The sequence below is a fragment of the Benincasa hispida genome, chromosome 12 (genome assembly GCF_009727055.1).
Source record: "Benincasa hispida cultivar B227 chromosome 12, ASM972705v1, whole genome shotgun sequence".
Lineage (NCBI taxonomy): Eukaryota > Viridiplantae > Streptophyta > Magnoliopsida > Cucurbitales > Cucurbitaceae > Benincasa > Benincasa hispida.
In genome coordinates, this window is record NC_052360.1 from 74175385 (window position 1) to 74200738 (window position 25354).

Here is a 25354-nt window from a genome sequence, read left to right on the forward strand (position 1 = left end):
TCAACAAGGTTGCTGCAGTGAGCTTTCTCCTTCATCCTTGATTCAAGCTTGTTTTGAGTTCCACAAACTCAATCTAGAGCACCAAGAGAATAATGGGGAAGATCTTGAGTGTGGTCTACAACAAGATATGGAAAGATAGCAACTGAAGATGAGTTTTTGAAGAAGTTCTACAAGATGTAGAAGTTCTACAAGAGGTATGTATTGAAACCATTTTTCTGCAGAAGCATGCTTTATTATTGTCAAATTAGTGAATTTGAATGCTTAGATGATCCTTGTGCTTTCCGCTGCTGTTGATATAATCCTACAATACGAGCATCTGTGAAAGGTATCGTACTGATGATTGGTTATATCCAATGGACATAGAAATATATTTATGGCAATAAGAGTTCAACTGTTGGTCTTTAGTGAAATGTTTGGCAGTTAACGAATGATGGATATCATGACTAAAAAGTTTAGTCAACTATTCACATACGTTGGAGCTTCGAGCCATAGGTTCATAAGGTCCCTAGGTAGCTTGGATATAAGTTGAGAGTCAATTTTGGGTCAATTTGAAATGTTCAAATTGACAAGAGGGAGTATCGATTATATATGATATAATTGAACGAGTTAATTAAATATAATATGATAACTTTATGTATGAGATACATTAATTTGGAAGAAATTGGATATAAATATGATTTATATCTAGTAGAGGAAAATATTATAATTAATATATGATATTATATGTTATGAATATGATGAGATCACATTCATTAGACGGTTATAAAGGAAATGGGATGGCGTCTCTTCTGTTCTAATAACGGAATAGTGTATTGAAAGATCACTTTGAGATGCATAAATAGCTAATAGTGTGTTAAGCATGAGATGCGCGGACATTGTGTTAAAAGAGTGTGTCATCGCTTAGAAAATCAGTGCCTATATGATAGTGCCTACACGATCGCTTACATATATGATATTTCTAAGCGCTTGCTTACCGATTACACCTTCGCGCGCTATTTACTAAATGATTGTTTATCTTTTCTTAAGCGATCGTTTAGCTCCCGATATTTACTAAACAATCGTATAGACGATCGCTCACTCTTCTCCTACACGATCGTTTAGACGATCGCTTACTTTTTCCTACACTACTGTATACTTCACCTAAACGATCAAGTATCTTGTTTATGCGATAGACGACCTCATCTCCCACTTGCTTGATCGTTGTATACGGTCTCTCTTCCTTCTTCCCTCTATCAAATCCGAACAAACCCCACACTTTGGATTCTCACTCCAAGAATATTGAGGGCTCTGAGTGGTGGTGTCATCTTCGTTTCCTTCTGTTCAAGTAGTGATTGTTCGAGGTAGACGGTTGGGTTTTAGACTCGCTGTGAAGAAGAAATCTTCAACTGGTATGATCTCTTGATCTCTTTAGCATTATGAATGCATATTAGTATGTTTGAATGTATATGTGGTAATTTTATCACAATGAATTGGAAAGATTCGCTTCCACTCGTAAGTACTCTGATTTAGAGTTCCTTCAGTTTTTGCTATTTTTGCAAAAAAAAACAAAAAAACAAAAACAAAAACAAACAAACAAACATGTAGGTTATGGGCCTAATTTATGTATTTTGTTGTGTCCTTTTTATGAGTGCCCCAAAAAAAATCATAATACATATACAATGTATATTTACATATTCCAATATAGTTGTAAAAACACAAAATAAATAAATAAATAAACCATGGTATTTGCGATGTATATTCGATTTTTTTTTTTTTTTTTTTTTGTCTAAGTGATACCAACAGTATAAACGAGTGCATGATTGACAAGTATATTGAGTACATCAGTCAAGCTCATTATTATCAAGTATATCATTAGGTGTATATGAATAAGGTATCAAGTTTATATCAGTAATGAGGGCATTTGCGACATTTTACATCTTTTATATATGGATTGGGTTTTATTTTTTCTATTTTTGCAACAAAAAAAAAAAAAAACATGTGGGCTATGGGCCTAATTTGTATATCTTGTTTTGTCCTTTTTGCAAGTGTAAAAAAAAAAATACATAATACATATGCAATGTATATTTACATTTTCTCGTATAGTTGTAAAACACAAAAATAAATAAATAAATTATGGTATTTACAATGTATATACTTTTCTTTTCTTTTTTGTCTAAGCGATGTATCTACCTTGTTTTCCCATTCGAAGTTTATCGTTGATTCTTATTTTCATTTTTGGAGGGAACGATTTTCAAAATTTTGGAATAGCTTTTCTTAATTGTGTAGGTATTGGAAAGATCATCGTTTTGGTAAGTTTATAACCACAGGTGATGTGATTGAACTTCTCTTATATGCATTTTTGTTTAAATCCTAATTTAATCCCAAAACTTTGAATCTTAATCTATTATAGTCTTTAAACTTTTAAAAACGTTCATTTTAGTTCCTAAATTTTTAAAAATGTGTTTATTCTAGTCCATACTATTAAAATTATGTTAACTCTTCAATAGAATTTTGGAGGAGCTTATATTTTTGGATGACTATGCTTTAGATGTATTGAGCAAGATGAAGGTGAAGTAAAATGTCAACAACTAACACACCAAAATACCAAAATTTTGAACTTAAAATGTTTTTTAAATTCTTCCGCTTTACTACCTAATTCAAAATTGAAACTTTAAATTTTTTTAGCGTAACTAACTTATTTGGTAACCTAATTATCCAAAAATATAAATCATGTTGTTAAAGAGTTAACAAAATCTTAATATAGCAAGGACTAAAAGAAGCACTTTTTAAATATTCAGGGACTAAAACAAACAATTTAAAAAGTTTAGGAACCAAAATAAACAATATTCGAAGTTTGGAGTCTAAAACATATATTTTTTAAAATATAGGGACCAAAATAGAACATTGTTCAAAGTTTAGGAACCAAAATAAAATTTAAACCTATATTTTATAAAAGAAATGATCGATAAGAAGGGCTTAAAAACTAAATTGTGTTGCATGTAAAAAAAAAAAAAAGTGTAATTGAGTCTTATTTAAAATATACGTATAAGACTCAAATCGAGTATAGCTCAATTGACATTCGAATGTGCTGAAAACCACTCTGTTTTTAAAAACCCTAATTATAAGTTAGTAGGATTTGATTTAGGCATGTGATTATGTTTAAACGTAGTTTTGGTTAGTTTAGCCATTCTGGAAAAGAATAATACAATTGACCTTCATATTTTTATCCAGTAGCCCTACAAAACCCGATCCGACTCGGAAAAGGGGAATTTCGCTCCTTTTAGTTTCTTGGGCTCATCGTCTTCTTCCCCAAATTCTCTGATCTTGTTCACTCTCCTGTTAATTTCAGATCGATTGTGTTGGAAATAGGCAAAGAAATATGCCTCAGAGACACTCGAAGAACAATAACGATTTAGCCTTCTTCACCTATGATGAGAAGCGGAAGCTCGGCTACGGAACCCAGAAAGAGAGACTCGGGAAGGACTCCATCAAACCTTTCGATGTCTGTTGCTTATGCTTGAAACCCTTCATCGACCCCATGTGCTGCCAAAAGGGTCACACCTTTTGTAAACAATGCATTCTTGAGTGCCTTTTGGCTCAGAAGAAGGATAATCAGAGGTATGTTACGTTTGTAAATATTGTATGATTACATTTTATTGCTTTTTTTTTTTTTTTTTTTTGTATCTCTCTACCTAAATTTGAAGCAGTTGTTTAAAAATGTACGAAGATGTGAAGGGCGAGTGGTTTAGATCCTTGTAAACTCGTTGTTAGTGTGCCATAGTGGAGAATTTTCAATTTCTTTATGTAGTTGGATAATGATCGAATTATAGTCGTTTTTATTGCCTTTTTCTGAGTTATTGAGTTGTCTGCTTCAGTTTGCTGTGTTGGTTTTTGAAGAATCTGTGATTGATTTGGTCTCCAAAAAGTGAAATTTTGATCTTAATTTGTGGTCAAGTCACTGGGATCATTATAAGTAACTGTTAAGGAAATGAGATGTTGCTAATCACCATGCCCTGACCTAGTGCCCAATTGACTGGGATCATGATAAAATAGGATCTGGAGATAATGGGTTTAAGTTCTGTGGCCAACTACGAGTTACCTTGGCAACCAAGTGTAGTAGCGCTGGCTTTAGTGGTCCTTTGGGTTGAACTTACAATCTCGAGGCTTAATATTTTTAAAGATGGTCGAAGGTTGTTGCATTTGTTGGGTGTTCTTCTTCCTTCAGAATTTTGTGGGTATGCTCTCAAGCTTAGATCGCATTCAAGTTTTCTGTTAAAGCTTTGGTTTGTAAGAGCTCAAGGTCTTTACAAATTACAGGATAAGCTTCTTCATTGGATTGCTCATTTTGGTTTAATACGGGTTCAAACCTCTTGATATTAGATCTGGATTGATTTTATTTCCCCTACGAGCTCAAGGTCTTTACAAATTACAGGATAAGCTTCTTCATTGGATTGCTCATTTTGGTTTAATACGGGTTCAAATCTCTTGATATTAGATCTGGATTGATTTTATTTCCCCTAAGTCATTTTCTTCTCTATGTACTTGTTTTGAAAATTTTTTGCTTTTGGTTTCCTTGTACTTTGAGCATTAGTCTCTTTTCATTATTTTTTTTTCAAAGAAAAAAACACAAATGTAGTAGCACTGGCAGTTGTTTCGAGCAAGAGATGTTACTAGTTTATGTTTTTGACGTTATGTTTTATAATGATGTGTGAGAAATTGATAGACCAAATGTAAATTTTCATTTTCCATAAGCCACTTCATTCTCTTATACTCTACCTTTCTAGTTATTAGCTGAAAAGTATTTGATACAATTGACAATAGAAGTTTTCGGTATATTGAAGATTTAAGAATGTTTTGTGGAATGTGCAGGTTGTAATTCCCTTAATGAGTTCTACTTTCATGAGGTTTTACCGAAAGCTTATAAACAAAGAAACATGAATCTAGTAAAAAAAAAAAAAAATGTTCTAGTATTGATTGACATATGCTGGGAAATTTAGTTTCACAACTAGCTGTCTGTCTGAGTATGAGGCTTTTAATTGATAGTAAATATTAGACTCGCTAATGTAATAGGATGCTTAGAACATTGTAAGAAGGCATGTTCTAAATTCGAGAAACACTATGGAACAGTGTAGTAGGATGTACATTTTCCCTTTCTGGTGCTTATGCAGTTGGGCCCTTTTGTTAAACAAATTCGTCATGAATACCCTTCATGGCCCTCATGAGCATGTTTTGTTAACCCTGCAGGAAGCTTGCTGCATATACTGCTCAACAAAAGCAAGAGAAGGAAGAAGCAGAAGAGAAACTAATGCAGCAGAAAGCTAGAGAACTTGATGCATTCGATCAACAAAACCATGGTGCTGTACCACAATACAACGATCGAAACCAAAGTCGGGACAAGAATGGTTTCCATGGGGCAAATAGTGTAAAGGTTACTTCTTATGAAGAAGAAGCACTCCGAACCATGAAGGCATTTTGGCTGCCTTCAGCTACACCAGAAGCTCCTGTTAAAGCAGGAGCCCCTTCAAGCAGTACATTCTGTCCAGAAGGAAATGAGAAACTTAAGCTAAAGTCCCTTTTTCCTATACATTTCACAGAGGACAATAGTGAGCAGAAGAAATCAAAATCTTATGATGTTACATACATATGCCCTAGTTGTAAGGTTACTCTAACAAACACAATGTCTCTTGTGGCCTTAACTACATGTGGCCATGTCTTCTGTAAGAAATGTGCTGATAAGTTTATGGCAGTGGACAAAGTTTGTCTTGTGTGCAACAAGGGATGTAAAGTAAGGGATTTGGTGAACTTGGAGAAAGGAGGCACAGGGTTTGCTGGCCATGGGGATTCACTTGAAGCAAGAGATTTCAAGCATTTAGGAAGTGGTTCTGGTTTGGGGCTGGTGAGGCCTGCCATGAAGACTTAAGACCCATCTTTGATTAGGAAATTAAAACCACTTGTCTGATCTACTTCATGATTGTAATTTTCTTCCATGATCCTTTCTGCCTTTTTTACTTAACTAATTAGTATGTGGTCTTGTAAAATGGAAATATCAACAAGAATCTTTAAAAATGATTTATCCAAGGCTTATAAAGCTATCTCTTTCTCTCTCTCTCTCTCTCTTTTCCGCCTATGCCTTACTACTTAATAATGTTTAGGTCAGATTGGTTGTTTAGAAGGGCATGTTTGAAGAATTTTATTTTCATTAATATTTTTTCTTTTTCTGGACTTCAACTGTTGTGAGTGTAGGGATTGAGACCTCTGGACGTTTTCTTTGAATTATTGACAATAAGAATAAATAGATGAATTAACGCAACTTGACTAAGTAAAACTAATATTAGTCTTATGTACTGATAAAACTCGAATATTGACATTCTTTACTAACTCATCTTATTATATATCATTACTATTACATATTTTATCATCGATCAAGTTGTGTCCCATATTTAATTATTGGTCTTAGACTTTAGATTTCTCATCGTCCTTCTCTATCAATCCCTATTAGATGATATGGTTCGGGTGGTTGAGCTTCTTGTTTAAGATCTCTATTCTATTATTTGGAAGATAAAAATTTTTCTCGGGAGCTCAGTCGAATACTATGGTTTTCTTTTGCCCTATTGTTGTAGTTTGTGTTGGTGTCATGAGGAATCACTTGCTCATCTCTTTGTGCACCGTTCTTTTGCTTCCCAGTTTTGACACATTCTTTTGGAGGCTTTTGGCTGGTCTCAAATATGCTCTAATCATATTTTTTATATTTTGGGTCTTTTCCGGTGGGTCATCCTGTTGGTGGTACTAAAAGATTGATGTAGTTGGCCCTTACACGTGCTTTCTTTTGGACCATTTGGTGTGAGCGCAAGTGTCGTATTTTTAAGGATTCTTACTCCTCTTTCGATAGATTTATAGGTATGGTTTGGTCCACTGTTTTTTATTGGTGCAAGGAGAAACACCCTTTTAATCATTTTAGTTTATCTTATTCGATTTCAATTGAAAATGCTTCTCGTAAATTGTCTGATGGCTTTTTCCCTATTTCATTAACCAATGAAATGTTTCTTATTTATTTAAAAAAAAAAAAAGAAAAAAGAAAAAAGAAAAACTAATAAAATATCACAGACAAAATGTTATTCAAAATCAAAAAATAATATCAAACGGATGGAAATAATTATAAGGAGTATTAACAAATGCTAAGACTAGAAACATCATTACCTACTCAGTCAAAATTAAGCATACGAAGTAAAATTTTCACCTTTATATATAAATAAAAGTTCAAAGGGAAGATTGAGCCTTACCATGTACAGTCTTGCAGAAATAATACAAGGGAAATTATTTTTAAAATATATTACTAAATATGTTTTTGCTCAATATATATTTCTTTATCTACATGAATGTTTTCACTTTGTTATGAACATTAAAGCAGTAACTAACTACAAGCAAAGAAGATATATTTTACTTTGATCACAGTAAAAACTCATAGTTGTTTTTAATTTTTGTATGGCAAAGTAAAATGAAGTGAATTATGAAAAGAAATTCTAATTTGATATTCAAAATTACATAGAGATAAAATGATATTACTTTCATTGAGAGTCGGACTCAAGACCTCCCGCTTACTAAACGCTAACCAACTGAGCTATAAAAGCTTTGATGACCACATTTAAATTTTTATTCAAATCCTCCTTAACAGTGCACAATTCTCCTTAAGAAATATTTAAATCTAACCTCAAAAAAAAAAAAAATTGTGAAAAAAACAAAAAAAACAAATAATTATCAAACAATGCTAAGATTTTTTATCAATATCTTGGCTAACGAATAAACTTAAATGTTATTAGTTTTTTTTTGTGTGTTTTAAACATTTTATGAAAGTTTCATATACTTGACCCAATAAAGAAGAATTAAATGTGTTGATGGAAATACGGAGGTTCTAATTTTGTGGAAATCTCGAGAAATTTTATGGAAATTATTGTTAATTAATTAATGAAACTTTGATTCTGACTTTTTATTTATTATTATTTTTTTGAGAAATAGAGAAAATCAAATTTTTAAACCTAGATTTCGATCGAAATTTTCCGCTATGGTTGCAATTGTACAAAGGAAAGCTCTCAATGCTTGCAAAAGTCATATCACTCTCAATATTAAAAGAGTAAAGAAAAATAGATTTTCAAAACTGGGGATTGAAGATATTAATTTGGTTATGGAAAATTGATAACTATGAAATTAGTTTCTTCTCTTTTGACTTTTCTGCTATGAGATTTTTTGCATATTTTTCTAGAGATTGATGTAGCCATTATTTTTATGCATTGATTTATAGATATTATCTTATTAGTTTCATTTATTTTATTAATCTATTTATGCATTTAATATTTGTTTCATAGTTTAAAAAGATAGTTCGGTAGAGACAATAGTAAATTGTGCATATTATTATAAAACAATTGGTTGTCAACATTGATATTATCAATTTACTAACTTGTATAGTTATAATTAGTTGGTAAAATCAGCCTTATTTGTTTAATTTACTTGCACTAATATGCTCTCCCATCTTGAATTAATTTGATTATCTAAATAAATTAAGCCAATGAGTGGAAATCTAATTTAGAGAATGATACACTCCTCACGCTAACAAAATATATCATGACAAGCAATGATTAAACTATCGATATTTCAATTTTACATATATGTCGATAAAATATCGATATCAACAAATATTTCTGTAAGTAAAAAAATTAGAAAATTTGTTTAGATTAATAATTAAGTTGTTTTTACAATCCAACTAAGTTATGAATATATTGTTATTAATATTTATATTCATATTGAATTAGATATACGATTTTTTTTTTTACGAGCATTTTAAAAAGATACCATTAATATCGAAATTAAACCATTTGATTTATTGATATATCAATGGATATGTCGCCATATCCAAACCACCAGCAACTATCACTCTCAAAGCAAGCTTTTTTACATATAAAAATCATGCTTAGGGGTATACAAATTATGGCTAACACAAAACAGATCCATATATCAAATATTTTGAAGTGAATATGAACCTAATAATTCAATAGATAATACACCCATTATCATTTCAAAGGTCGATGTTCAATCTTCACTTTTACAATTTTAAACTAAAAAGAATTACTAAGGTAAACTCAGTTTAGTGATAATTAGTAAATTTTTTCATGCTAGGCTCAATTCAAGAGGCTTGGCTAAAAATAATGCTGACTAATTCAAATATTTAGACAAAATCTATGTGAAAAAAAAATACTATGACAAAGCCAATTCTAACCAACATACCAAAAATAGGATGCAGTCCATTCTTAACATATTGAGTCATTGCCATCCAATTTTTTCTAATTACTCTTAAGAAAAATTTGTTTTCTTTTGTCTTTTTATTCAATAGCATGGACATTTAGAATTCTCACTTCTTTTTTCTTTTTAATTCAAGTTGGCAAGTTAATACGAAATTATAAAATATTGAAGTTCAAATAAAGACATCACTTTTTTCAATAATTTGTAACGGTAGAAATTGGAATCTTTAAGAATCTATTTGGTCAGGAATCCAAATTCTATTCTATGTTTTTTAATTCACTGAATTCTGTAAATATGTGTTTGACAGACAATCTAAATTCTATTTTTAAAAAATTTATTCGGATTTTGTGATCCAAATTGTGCAAATTCTGAAAACAACATTTTTATGTTTTCATTTTATCCAAATTATAAACTCAATTCATGTTTTAAAAAAATTATAATATGTATTATGTAATATATTGTAAATTATATAATATTACAAAATAATAATTATGTAATTTGTTTAAACATAAATCATATTAAAGATAAATTAATAATACTTTATTGTCAACTAAATATTAGTGGATAACTACAATTAGTTTTTATAAATATATCATATTTTAAATAATTGTTTAAACTAGAATTAAATTTATGAATCTACTATCAAACACATATCTAAAAACATGACATACAACTATATTTCATTGAATCCTTTGTTTTTAAATTCTTAAGTCCTAATTTTTTTTATGGAGGTTGTATTTATTTATTATTTTAAATTCCACAATATGTAGGAGGTAGATTCGAACCTCCAACCACTTAATTGATTAGAAATATTTACTTTAACAACGAGTCAAATTATATCACAAGTCAGCAAGTCAAGACTATAATGTACACACCTTTCTCTATTAGAAGCAATGTAAATGATAAGAAAATTGAATAAATTCAAATTAGTAATTTCTATAAAATGATACCTAAAATAGAAAAAAAGAAACAGTAAATTTCAAAAGTTGGTAATTTTTTTTTTCATTAAGTCAATAAATGGTATCCAAAATCAAATGGCAAAGGCCAAGTTAGGTAGGAAGAGATGAGAGAGAATTTTGATTCATTTTAAAGGGGAAAAAAAGAAGCCAAGTAAATAAAAACATGTCACATAAATGAAAATTGAGCTTAAAATAATTAATATCTCATTAATTCATTTGTACAGTTAGCATTTTACTAAGGTTACTGATGATGGGCCAAAAACTATTTACAACATTCTTTTTAATTCATGACCTAAAGGCATCATTTATCCTCTTTTTTTTTTTAATAATACTCAATATTTTAAGCCAAAAAGTCATTAAAAACCTTAATTTTTATTTTTAATAAATAACTTAAATTTTAAGTATTTTAAGAAAAATGATAAAAAATACAAAAAAAAAATCACACAAAATGGAGTACATTTGATTTGATCATATGATTTTCCAAAACATAACTCAAATGTTCACTTTTTGTTAAAAAGAAAAAAAAAGGCTAGGGTAAAAAAAAAGTAAAATTAAGACCACGTTTGGTAACTATTTTGATTTTTTAAAATTAAGTTTATTTCCTTTCCATTTCTTATAATGATTTGCATCTTTTTTTACTACAATTGTTGAATTCTTAGTTAAATTTAAAAAACAAAAACAAATCTTTAAAAACTATTTTTTTTCTTTAGTTTTCAAAATCTGACTTAGTTTTCTAACTTATTGGTAAAAGGTAGATAACAAAGAAAAAAATTAGATATAAAAATAGTGTCTCTATACTTAATTTTTCAAAAATAAAAAGCAACCGACAACTTGGCAAATTAGGCCTAAATAATAAATAAATAACAATATTAATATTTTCTTTTGGTACAATACCGTACAATTTTAAAAAAAAGTAGTTGAGAAAAATAAAAGATTGGTGGTGTGGACATCAACTTTATTTAGCTTTGGTAGTTAGGAACTTCATAAATAGCATCTTCAAACCATTTTTATGCTCGCTGACTTTAAATTTGGTTAGGGTTCAAATAATTTTATATATATATTCCTCTTTGTTTAAAGTTTGATTTCTTTGTATGGATTAATTTTTGAGTTTTTAATATTTTTCTTTTAAAATTGTTATTATATTTGCCTTTATTTAAAGTTTACAATAAATATCATAGATATTTGATCAGCATCTTAAATTTTATGAGATTTTAGTTATTAGTCGTTGTATATAAATTTACATATTTTTCATTAAAAATAAAAAAAATAATATAACCCAACAACCTTGGGTTGGGTTAGAAACTTTATTTGGATCATTTGGGTTGTTAATCAAATCAACCCGAATTTTTGGGTTGGTCCGAAAAATACCCTCAACCCAATCCAACCCAACCCAACCCATATACACCCCTAAATTTTATTTTTCATATATTTATATAATCTCTCATTTTTAAAATTTTAAATTTAACGAATATTCCCTATGTTTTAAACTTTTTTCCAATATTCATTTTAGTTTTCATCCTAATCTTTTTGGTTAAAGTATGATTTTGGTCCTTATCCTTGCATTCAATTTTATTATAGTCATTTTTTTAATTATCTAATTTTAATTTTAAAATTTAGTCACTCAACTATTGTTTTAAAGAAAAAATTTAAATTTAGTCCTTTAAAATTGATTTGTGTAATAATTTAAATAAGATGTGGTACAAGGGTATTGGACTAAATAAACTAGATCCAAAACTTAGATGGTAGAAAAAGAAGTTTTTTCACAAAATTTAAAAGACACTTGCAAGAATAATATATATATATATATATATATATATACTTAAATTTATAAATTTAGCAACAATATTTCAAAATTTACAAATATAGCAAAAAAGGAACAATAATATCATATTTCTATTTTTTATTATTTCATTTTTACCCTTAGTGGTGTATCAATCGACTAATATACCAACATAAAGTATGTAAGTTATACAATGATATACCAAAATTATCATTCATAAATCATATTTATCAGTCGAGAAGTGGTAATTCATTTACTATTATTCGTGAACTTAATTTCAACTATTATTCTTCTGTTATAGAATATTCTTTTTCTAGTACATTATAATCAGCTTATAATAGCTCAACCCGTTATGTTAGTAGCCATTTTGAATTAATGTTGATAAATTATTGATACATCAGTGTTATACTTTAAATTCAATTTTGAACCTGTGTTCATATATAATTGATACACCTGAACAAATTTATTTTTATGAAGTACCGATATACTAATATGACATACAAATGTTTTTTATACTTGAAACAATTTTTGAGTCAATGTCGATATAATACTAATACACCCATATTATAATTAAAATTTTATTAAGAATAAATGTTGATATAATATTGATACACTAATGATGTATTTGAAATTAATTTTTTATGAGTATTGATACAATATTTATAAACTAATCTATACTTTAAATGAATTTTGAATAAGTACCTAATTACAACTACTAATGCACTAATAATATACATACTTGAAATTAGATTTTAAAAGTATTGATATACTACTGATACACCAATACAATACTTAAAATGGATTTATATCATGAGTGATATACTATTGATATACTAAGAATGTACATAAAATTAATTTTTAATAATTACTGATATACTATTGCTACATCTATGTTACAATTTAAATAAAATTTGAATAAGTGTTGATAAATTATTGATACACCAAATGCTTAATATTGCATTTTCAGCTTATTATGATATATCATCGATATACTAATGATCTACTTGCAAATTATTTTGCATTAGTACTAATATACAATTAAAAGTCTAATGTTAACTTTAGGTATGATTCTAAATTATATATTTGATATTTGATATATCAATAATATTATTGATATGTATTTTTTTTTTCTAAAGCAGTTATATAAGTCAATTAGTATACGACATATGAAATATTTGTTATATAATTGATATACCAAATTAAATATCACTTATATACCGTTAAAATCATATAAAAAGTTTGAAAATAAAACAAATTAACTAATATAATTTACATATGGTATAACACTTGACAAAATGAATGTATTTAACATATACTATCAACATTAAAATTGGACTAATTGAATGAAAATAACTCTATATCAACACGAAACAAAAGATACAAATAATTTTATCATAATCGAACAAACATCATTGACCATAATACAATTAAAGTCATGATATATTAGTTGTATAAATAATATTCTTTAAATAAAGTTTATCAATTAATTGATATACCTAACATAATGTATATCAGTTGACTGATATACCAAAATATAAAATGGATTGTTTGGAACACTGGGATAATATAGGATGTCTGGAGTTCTGATGTCTAGAGAGTTCTGATATTTATGTTTGGGATGCAAAGTTTATATGTCAGTGTTATCTAGTTTATTTTTTTGTATAATAAAATAATTTGCCTATATGAACACTATTTCTTTTAACCTTATAATTCAATTATTGTATCAATTCAATTTTTGTATTCAATTATTGTTTTTTAAATAATTATTTATTATTGTTGTTTTAAAAAATCCAATCAAAATTTTAGATTAATCGTAAATAGTCAACGAAATACCAACATTTAAAATTACGAAATTTAATTCTAAGCCAGGGATGGACGTACCAACGTTTTTTTGTAAAATATTTTCCACTTTTTAATACTATATATATATGTGTGTGTGTGTGTGAATTTTGAAAAGAGTCTTCAAAAGTAAGTCAAATAAAAAATAAAAATAAACGAGTGAAAGTAGTATTTATAAATTTAATTTTTAAAAAGATTGAAAACTAAAAGGTTATGAATGATCAGTTAAATATTTTAGTGAGGCATTTAAAAAAAAACAAGTTTTTGCTTCTGTTTGATTTTAGGGATTTCGTTGAGTTTTTTCTCATATATATTCAAGAATGAGTTTTCTATTAGGTTATATAATGGGTTTTTGAATAATAGATTTTGCATATTGATGTTGTATATGAAGAGTTTTTTTTTTTTTTTTTTGTGAAAAAATTGTGTACAAATATTTAATGCAAAATATTGTGATTCTTTTAATAGGTATTATACATATAAATAATAATATATTAAGCATATAAAAATGAAAACTTAAATGACATAATTTATAGATAATAAATTATTAATAAACTCTATCACATGACACTGAAGGAAAAAATGATGTATGTAAATTGAAGGTAAAAAATGGATGCATAGAACTAATTGAAATACCATGGTTTCTTAATAAAATATAATGGATATAGTGAAAAAAAATCACACCCGAAGTATAATGAAATAAACTCGAGAAAATAACAAAGAAATAAAAACTTTAGTGGGCCATAAGAAGGGAGGAGAGAGTGACGATCGTATATGAGAAGGGAGGAGATGTAGGAAGTGGGAGGTGGAGAAGCTAAGAGAGTTGTTAAATGGGGATTACTATGCACATGTTGAAGGAAATGAAAATGGGAAATAGTATATCAGTGGGCTAAACGGTGATATAAGGGTTATATGATCTCCCTAGATAGGATATTGGGCCCTAAACAAGTTCAAAGTATGTCAGATATACCTATTGATACACAAATTAGGGTAGAATCGTAAAAATTAAAAAAAATCGAAAAGCAAGTTTTTTTTATATATATGTGTATATATTTGCTATATTTTCAATTTTAAAAAAAATATTTATAAATAGCTTTATGTTTTTTCCCCTATCCATTACAATTTCCCAAGTTTAAATATCTAATTATATTTTATGATTATTTTTGTTTACTATTATGATTACGGAAAGGTACGTGGGGCTTAGTGTAGTAAATACACATCCTTTTCCCAAATTTTAGTTTTATTCAAAGCGTGCCCTTTTCTTTCACCGTCAAATTCAAATAAAGACAATAGCAAGCATTAAGGTGCAATAATAACTATTTTTCAAATTTCAAACCAAATTAAGTGCGATTACTTTAAATTAATTCGATGTATTATTTAATAACTATTTTTTTACATAATTATTTATTATTTAATAATTATTAAAATATTCAATCAGTGTTGCTACAAATTAATTGTGGCATTGACTTAATCCTATATAACAATTATGAATCTTCAATTGTTAGAGAGAAGAATCGTGTCAATTAGGGTTTGAGCTAAACTCGATCAGTTCGTATAGTTTTTTTCTATTATAATCATAAATATTGAATTAATTATTTAAAACCAATGTGATATTACATTATAATTTTCTGTCAAAAAAAGGGTAAAATAATCAAATTTACATTATGTAATAGTAATTCAGGCAACTATATTTTGTAACTTATCGCATTAAGGATGATTATATCTATTGTAGCCCTAACGCAATGACCATCTTTATCACGATTTTTATTTCTCAGAGTTTATTGTGTTTTTAGACTAGATAGTCATCTCTAATGCAATACATTATAAAATGTGTTATGAAGATTGTGATAGAGATTACCATCACATTAAAGCTACGGTAAACATGGTCATCCCTAATGTGATAAGGTATAAAAATGCGATAGTACGTTGTGAAAATGTTAGATTTCATATAATTATGGAGAATGGATCATCAATCACAAATGTGATCTGAAAAGATCCTTCGTTTAAAAAAAAAAAAAAAATCTATAAAGCACAAACACAGATATGACTACACGATACGGATACGGATACGTCAATTTCTAAAAAACTAAGATACGGATACGTCTAAGGATGCGTCATTTTTTTTATATATTTCTAAAAAACAAGGCTACTGATACATTGAAGATGCATTTTCTTTTTCTTTAAAAATTTCTAGGATATAGATAAATTTAGCATACAAGTTAATAACAATAGCACAAAATAAAATACAGACAATGAAATACAATTTAAAAAAAACAATATCTAAGATGTTGAAGTACAATAGCTAATAAAATGCAATAAAAAAGTGACTCATATTGCAAAGAAGAAGAAGATTGGTGGGAGGAGTATGAAGATAAACGAATAACTTCTTCATTGAATTGCTGAAGATATCCAAATTGTTTATATTTTGGTGGACTTTGTGGAAACTCAAATGTGAATATGGAGATTAGATGATTTTAGTCTAGGGTAGTGAGCTTTTTAAATAGATTACCTAGTTTTAGATTTGAAAAGATTATATGAGTTACTGGTCTTTTTTCTTTAAAAAAATACGCGTAGAAATAAATACATCAAATCGCGTGTCAGATACATATTTGGAAAGTATCTAAAAGTATCGGTATCCGATACGTATCTGATACTGATTCCTTGCCTCACATAAAATATTTGTGCTTCATAGAAAATCACCAAAGCATTTCAGGAGTAAAATAGGAATAAATAAAAGAGAAAATCAAAGGGTCATTTTAATAGTTTAAATTATTTGCTATATTGATAGATAATGAGCTAGTTTTTTTTCATTTAATACAATTTCCCTAGTAATTATATGTATGCTAATTGCTGCATATATTATTCACAATACATTTCAATAATTTTTTGAATTCTTTTTAGAATAATTTCAAAAGTGACAGAATTGATATCTATTATTGATAATATATTTTAAAATTTATTGAAATCTACCCAGTAATTTTCGTTAGTTATTGTGAATAATGAAACTTATATTTCCTACTCATTTTTTAAATTGGCCAAAAAATAATTCTATCAATTATTGGCATGAATTATTTTGGACTAATTTAAAATTGCAAAACGGAAATGTACTAAATTTTATATCATTATTAATATCTACCGACCAAAGTTTTGGTTTTTGCAAATAATGACATTAATTACCATGTACCCAATATTTATTTTATATATATATATATATTAAAAAAATACGTTAAAATAATTCTGTTATTGGTCGCAATTATGTTATTAAAAACGACATAATAATTAAAGATTTCTACCAAATTTTATATTTGCTAAAGGAAACGAAATACAGTGTTTAAGTTTTTTCTTTCAATATCTAAAGTGAACGGATTTAAATTCCTATCCTCTTGACATATATAAAATAAATTAAATTAAAACAAATCAGTTCGATAACGTTTGGAGTGAGAGATTCTTGTCTGTTTGATCCGAAGCATGTGCCAAAATTAGTTGAGTTATAATCAAATTGGGATAAAGTTCACCCACATCAATTATATTAGAGTTCAAAGTTATGTTTGATAACCATTTCGTTTTTCGTTTTTTGTTTTTAGAAATAAAGCCTATTTTCTCACATTTTATTCTAATGATTTGCATTTTTTTAAGTTTAAAGGTTAGATGTTTATCCAAATTTTAAAAACAAAACACAAATTTTCAAAAACTATTTTTTTTTTTTTTTAAAAAAAAATTGATTTGATTTATGAAAACATGGATAACAGGGAAAAAATTAATTTTGTCATGTTTCACCTGTCATCTAAGTGGGTGTGACCAATGTCCAAATAAAATATATTAATTGAATATAATTTAGTGAACCATATATCAACTTTTAGTGACTGTTCTATACAAAAAACAATTTGAAATTTCTTTGAAGATAGAAGTTGATAATTCAAATAATAATAATGATAATAATAAGCAATAGATTTGTATATTTAACCATGAAATTTCAATAGGCATACAAAATGGTATAGCGATATTAATAAAGAAATTAGCACAAAAGAAAAGGAGATAATCACTTAGAACAAAACAGTTTTAATTAAGAAAGTACGAAGATGAACGTTTTTTTTTATTATTTCTCTGCTCACTCGTTCACTATACTCACTTTCTCTTCCACACTCTAGTTATTTATAATGTATGAGATCTTTGGAGTTCCAAGCAACAGAATTTTTCAAGTTCTTTTTAGATCTACTAATTAGAAACATGTGCGTAAGGAAATGAAATTTATATATATAAAAAGTTGAAATAAGTGTTTTAATAATATAAAACACAATAAAATAAATTTGAATTTGAGTACCTAATAAGTGAAGAATTGCAAAGAACGATATCTTCCCCACACATACAAAATAATGGAATTTATATGTGATCTTGAATCAAATATTAAAAAGAAAAAACCTTTATTTTATATTTATGATTTATTTATCTCCAACTAAAAGAGAAATAAAAAGATATATGTATTTTAGATCCACGTGAATGTTATTATTAATTTTTAATGATAAATTTTCAAATCAAATATTAAAGGTAAATTTAATTTACGTGAATCATAAGCTTTTTTTTTTTTAATGATTTATCGTATGACCAATTACTAAAAAAAGACAAAAAGAGAAATCAAATATTTCTCCTTATAGCTCTTTTTAGATATTATAGATAACTAGATATTTCTACGAGTATAACTTGATCTAAAAGAAATTTTTAAAACTTTTTGGATTTTAAAAAATACCTAAGATATTTCTAGATACATTATTGTAAGACGTTGTAACATAGTTTTAGAGAATTAGTACAATTAATATATTTACCATATATTTTAGATACTTTAAGAATCTTCTAGAATAGTTAACTATAGTCGAATATAATTTATTAAAAAAATAAAAATGGATGTAATTTGTTGCTATCCTTGCAAATGTTCTTAAAAGAAGAAAAGAATCTTGATTGGTAGAAGAGAACCAAAAAAAAAACCCTATCTTTTGTCTTCAATTGATCCACATTCCTTTCGTGGGAAAATTGGGCATTTTTTTAAGAATCTTTTTTTAGGGAAAAAAATAAAAAGAAAAAGAAAAAGAAAAAGTATGTCAAGTCTATTTTAATATTATCATTCAAACCACCAAAAGTCGGAGAGAGATTAAATTTTAGTCAATTTCCAAAACTTCAACCGAACTTCAATTTTCAACAAAGGCGTGCATTGCAAAATTCAAGAAAAATATAATTATGGGAAAACAAAAGGAAATAATAATGATTACAAAATTATTTTTTTATTAATTATTTTATTTGTAATTAAAGTCGTTCATTTTAAATTAGAAAAAATGAATTAAAAAAAAAAAGAGACAACATTTCAACGCTCAGTCTCAATCTAGTTGTTTAAACCATAAATTTAATCCTAAAAATTTAGTAATATTTATTTAATCTATAAGTTTATAGAGTTTTTATATTAAAGAAACTTCAATTGCTAGTAGTAATGATTTACTGTACGTGTTTATGAACTTAATAGTTTAGGTTTTATTTTTATTTTTTTAAAAAAATTTAGTGTGAATGTTGAAAATTCATTTATTTTTATTAATTGCAAATCACGCTAACTACTTACAAAGTAAATTCATCTTTATTGTTTCAAAAGTCTCAATAAACACCTAAACTTGATAAGTCGCCTTTTATATGGATTATATTCATACAATACATTCATTTAATGTGTAATCACTTACACACATATCATCAATATACACCTAAACTCGAAGAGTCGTCTTCAAAGATTGAAGAGTATTAATGGACACCTAAACCCGAATAGTCATATTTTCTACATGTATCACATTCGTACATGAATGGATAAACCAATTCAATAACCATTTGCATCTAATGAATTATGTCTCGTCGACATAAGAATGCAACTCTGTTCTCCTAATACACTCAACAAATACCAAATGAAGAGTACTCGTATCCTAAATATAGAAGGGTGAAGTAGTCATTCACTAAAAATATAGAGATAAAAAGGAAGGTAAAAATTCTTCCTTATTGTCTTTTTTTAATATAGTATAGATAATTAGGGATGAAATGTTAGCCATGCCATGCCCATTACATTAGTATATTTGTTTGTCTATTATGTTAAACTATTTTTTTTATAATGAATATGTTGTGATACCAATTAAGATTAAATGAAATTATTCTTCAAAATTTATGGATGGTTTTAGAAAATTATAATCTAATATTGAACAAATGCAAATGTGGTGACACACAATTTCTACATAAAATGCCTAAAAATAAGGGTTATATTACACTAATGTCAACTTTATTTTTCCACTAATGTCAGTGGCTATTTACAATTTAGGTATTGCCTGCCACACAATATACACACACATATATATATAATTCTCTCTCCTTCATGCATATATTCTCTTCTCCATGCATATTCTCTTTCCCTCATGCATATATTCTCTCTTCCCCATGATTCATGGACATTTCTTCCTCCTTCATTTCTTTTCTCATTCTCTTTCCCTCTCTTTTCTCCTTCCGATGGTGTGAGTTACAAGAAAGAGACAGATGACGTGGGTCGAGTGAAGGAATCTCGACATGAGGAGATCCTTGAGCGGAAGCGGATCGTCCAAATTCTATTGATTATTAAATACAAAATTTACAGTAAACATACAAATAGATACGCATTCAAAGTTAAATTACAACATGTTTTTACAAAGAAAACAGGTTCTAAGAAACCTCACCTTTGAAGAATCTTTCTTCAAGTAATCCCTCGTACTAGCCACAAATACTTCGTGGATCTCCTTCTTCATGCACGGACACCACCAGTCGAGAACCCTCTGTATTTATCTGCTTGTCCCTACATCGAGGGAGTGAATTTCGTCTTGTGTAACTGAGTTCCCAACTCTCCAATCAGACGAATCCCCAAAAATGGTAGAATTGTTGAGTTGACAATCTGGCCACTCCCACCCATATAAATCAAATGACCGCCTTCATGAGCAGGAGTTCACAACTCACTCAGGATTTAGGTCATGTCACCTATGGTCATCCTAGTGAAATGTACGTCTCTATTATTAACGGCGTTATATAAAGAGACTAATCATTTCGTGGTCTAGTCTCATACAAACTCTTTGTATAGGATACCCCCGCTCGCATGTCTCCACATGAATGATCAAGATCCGATCATTTGTAGCACTTTACAACACTTGTAACACCTACAAAGTGGGTCGTATCCGTAGTGCCATTAGGGTAAGGTACCCAACCTTATTCATCTACTACAAACCATTTAGGTTATTATTTAAACAAGATTCACTCATATATTCTACATACTTGTTTAAATTACATGAAATAACCTCAGATCTTAGTTTATTGGATTGAGTATATGCTTATAAAATAACACTTATTTTATTAACATCAATATGTTTATACAGAGTTTACAAACTACGAGATTACAAGGAGATTTAGAACACTATTCCCAATAGCGAGTAGATCTGATGACGAGAGACGACCGACGTGGGATGAACTGACGGCGCGACATGAGATGATATGAACGACGTGGGATGAATCGACGGTGTAGACAACATTTGGCAAATTGACGGCAAAAGGGTGAGCAGGTTTGATCGACGACATGACGGGACGAGCAAATTTGATCGACAACGACGGGGCGAGTAGATCCAGTTGACGACATAGGGAGAGAGATCTGTTGCGGCCATAGTTGAAGAAGAAGAATATATGAAGATGGAGGGTTATGTGTTATAAACCCCAATATAAAGATGGAGAGATGAAGATGAATTTTGTTCGTGTTGCCTATATAGATCCGCCGCACTATGACAGAGGAGAACTTTTTTTTAAACCCTAAATATATATATATGTTATAAACATCTCCAAGTCAATATGTATTCCTTTATTTGATGTATGCGAATTCTATATTGGGCTATATACCTTTGTTTATCTGATTTATGCTGCGATTTATGTTGAACATTAAGTCAATATGTGATTTATATACCATGAGATAATTGATAAAGAAATTCGATTAAACAATATATACTTTTAATTTTGTATATTGTATTATCTACTCTTAACTTTGAATATTGTAAAATCTACTCTTAATTTTATATATGCTCCAAGGTATATTGACATACATATCAGAACATTGGAGGAATATATTACCGTCATAAGTGATACCTAAGTATATACATAAATACCTAATATATAAACCAAATAAACAATGAAATATATTACATTAAAACAAATAATACTCAAAATAAACAAGGGTATATATCATATGATATTAAAACCCAAACATGAAAAACAAAGAGACGCTAGAAACCGTGAAATGAAAATAAAATAAAGTATTTTCTCTTTCAAATTGAAAATAATATATATATATATATATATATATAATTCTTTTTCTCTCTCCAAATAAAAATTAAAAAAACCATAGTAAATTCATTTTCCCTCCATAATAAATGTATTTATCTCTTGATTATTAAGGAACTTTGAAAATAGGAGAATAAAGATGACTCACTAATAAAAAAAAACATAATTACACAATTATATAAGATGAAAAACGAAATAAAAAAAGAAAAAAGAAAAAAGGCAATTTGTTATAAAAAAAAAAAATACTAAAAACCTTTATTGAGAAAATTCAAAATTAAAGACATTTTTTAAAATATATCTCCAAAAATGATTTTTTTTAATCCAAAAATCCCTTTTGAGATACACTATATATTATTTCATTATAATATATAGTAAAACTTGTAAACAAAACAAAATTATTCTGACATGTGAATTGGGGATTTAGTATTTGTGGGTACAAATAAACGGATCTTTAATATTAATATTATTGTTTTCAAAACTTATTAGAGAAATATTGTTGTTTTGGGAGTTCGAGGCTAGAAGTCGAGGGTTGAGGATTCGACTAATGAAGAGGTCGAACTTTGAGAACTCGACAAACAAAGAAAAACTTGGAAACAAGGGTATGTCGAAACTTCAACCCTCGACAAGGAAAAGGAAATCTCGCTAGTTTTACATAAGTAAGAGAGAAGATGCTAGTTTTACATAAAGTCGAAACTTCAACCATCGACAAGGAAGATAAAGTGGGTGAAGCAGATTGTAAGAGAGAGCGAAATTGTAAGAGAGAGCAAGATTGTGAGATTGCAAGTGAGATTGTAGGAGAGAGCGAGATTGCAAGCGAGATTGTAGGATTGGGACAATCTCCAACGTCTATGGAATGTATGCGTCTCGTCTCTCGTCCTACATTCTCGTTCTCTCCTCCAATCTCCGCTCTCTCCTAACAATCTCGCTCTCATCTCGCTCTCTTCACAATCTCGCTGCTCTCAATCTCGCTTTCTCTTACAATCTCGGCTCTCTCAATCTCGTTCTCTCTTACAATATCGTTCTCAATCTCGCTTTCAATCTCGCTCTCTCTTACAATTCAAAATTTTGTTATTGTTGTTATTTTTCATTAATGATTACTAGCTTTTTTTCTCAATTGGTCATGTATATATCATATATTATATATATATATATATATATATATATATATTTCTATGGAAAGTAAAAAAAATTTATTGTATATTCATTTTTTTATTATAAAGTTGTACATTATTCTTCTAATTGAGAACAAATATTTTTTTTAATTGAGAAATAAATATTTTTTTTTTTCAGTCATTGGCTTTAAAACCCCAGGACCTTTGATCCGATGATCATGGCTTTAAAACCAGTGACCTGTTGATCTCAATGTTTTGTTACGACCAGTCCATTCATCGATCATCTTGTTGTATAGTGAGATCGTAATCTACTAGAGAAATATTTTGCAGGCGGTCGAAAAGACAGTACTCCAACGCACTATCCCGCTCACCTCCACGAATCTACGCTAGCTACTGCGCACATTTGGATTTATGGGGTTTCATATTAGGGATTTATTCAGTTGGACTGGCATCTGATCACAGCCTTGGTCGAGAGATGGAGGCTCGAGATGCATACATTACATATGTCTGTTGGAGAGTGCACTATCACTCTACAAGACATAGAAGTGTTGTTGGGGTTACCTGTTGACGGTGAGCCAGTCACCGGAGTGATGTACGATGACTGGTTAGAAGTTTGTCAACTGTACCTCGATTGCGATCCCACCGTGCCGACAAGATTAAGGATTCGAGGTTAAGTTTAATATGGTTAGGAATAACAATTTCATGAGCTCATAGATGGTGGAAGTCTGTTTTTCAGATAAATCAAGTCATTTTTGTTCATTTTGTTGTTCTTGCCGCTGTTAGCTAAACCTCCATGATGCGGGGTGGTATTTGTGGGGTGGAGTATGCTTGGCATGGTTTATAGACAACTATGCAAAGCAACAAGAACCTGAGGTTCGAGAGATAACTGGGGCTCTCATAACTTTTGCAAACTATGGGCTTGGGAGCAATTTCCAACAATTGGTTCCACAACTACAACATGTTAATGAACGCTCAATTGGTTGGCGAGCCTACGGTTCTCGGTATGTTGTTTTTAATTCAATTTAATTTTTATATCACTGATTTAGTTAATTTTAAATTATAAATTATCAATTTAAAAATTTAGGTGGAGAGACAAATTTTGTGTGACTAGGACAGCCACACATGTAGTCAGCTAGTATAAGATACATGTTTGATCTGCTTTTAACTTGAACAGGTACATTAGACTAAACCTAATTGATTATTTTATACACATTTTTATTGTATTTGTCTTTAATATTCTTTAATATAATATTTATGTTTCAGGTTATTTGGGAGCCATACAAAATTATTATGTATAATTTGCCTAATTTTTGTATGAACGGTCAAAACATATGGCAGACGATGAGTCCTCTCATACGTTTTCACATTGTGTAGTGGCATCTTCTCTGACAGGGTGATGAGACAATTTAGTTTTCAGCAGAATGTCTCATCGCCTTGTAATACTGAACTCAGTATGCATGATATTGACGATTGGAGATTGGTCGAAAAAATTGCACATTTGGTAGTGCGATGGCACTACCGTGCAAGGTTTATTGGCAGTGGGGTTTCTCTTGAATAGTTTGACACAGATGTCATCCAGAATATATTCATTGGTATAATAATATCACATGGCTCTACGTCACTCGTCCGAGAGCAGCGTGTGGGTCATCTGGTAAATGAATATTATCTAATTATTTTTAATTTAAATTTATTTTAAATATTGTCTAATTGTTTTATAATTCACAGAGATTGAACAATCGTTGACTCCGTGAGGTTGCGAATGATCCGAACCAGGTTTCTTGCTAATATGTAGTGACAACCAAAGCTATATGGAGGAAATTCATTATATATACGATATACCTATTGTTCCTCCACCAGCTCCTAGACGTAGAGGACTTGTTCGGGAAGAGGATGAGTTTGATGAGGTTGCACATAATGTGGAAGAGTTGTCCCCTATGATGCAGACGCAGAGTCGAACTGATTAGTCCAATGATGATGATGCCAGCATTTTGTTCAGGACATTATGACTCAGAGGCTGGTCCTTCGTCTTTATATGT

General features: G+C 28.9%; 1 protein-coding gene across 1 annotated transcript; it reads left to right on the forward strand.

The window, feature by feature from the left end:
• The first annotated feature begins 3187 nt into the window (after positions 1-3187).
• On the forward strand, positions 3188-6085 carry LOC120068583 (E3 ubiquitin-protein ligase CSU1-like). Its single transcript, XM_039020398.1, has 2 exons — positions 3188-3597; positions 5224-6085. Exons 1-2 carry the CDS (start codon positions 3359-3361, stop codon positions 5897-5899), a joined length of 915 nt encoding a protein of 304 aa, XP_038876326.1. The 5' UTR covers positions 3188-3358; the 3' UTR covers positions 5900-6085.
• The last annotated feature ends 19269 nt before the right edge of the window (positions 6086-25354 follow it).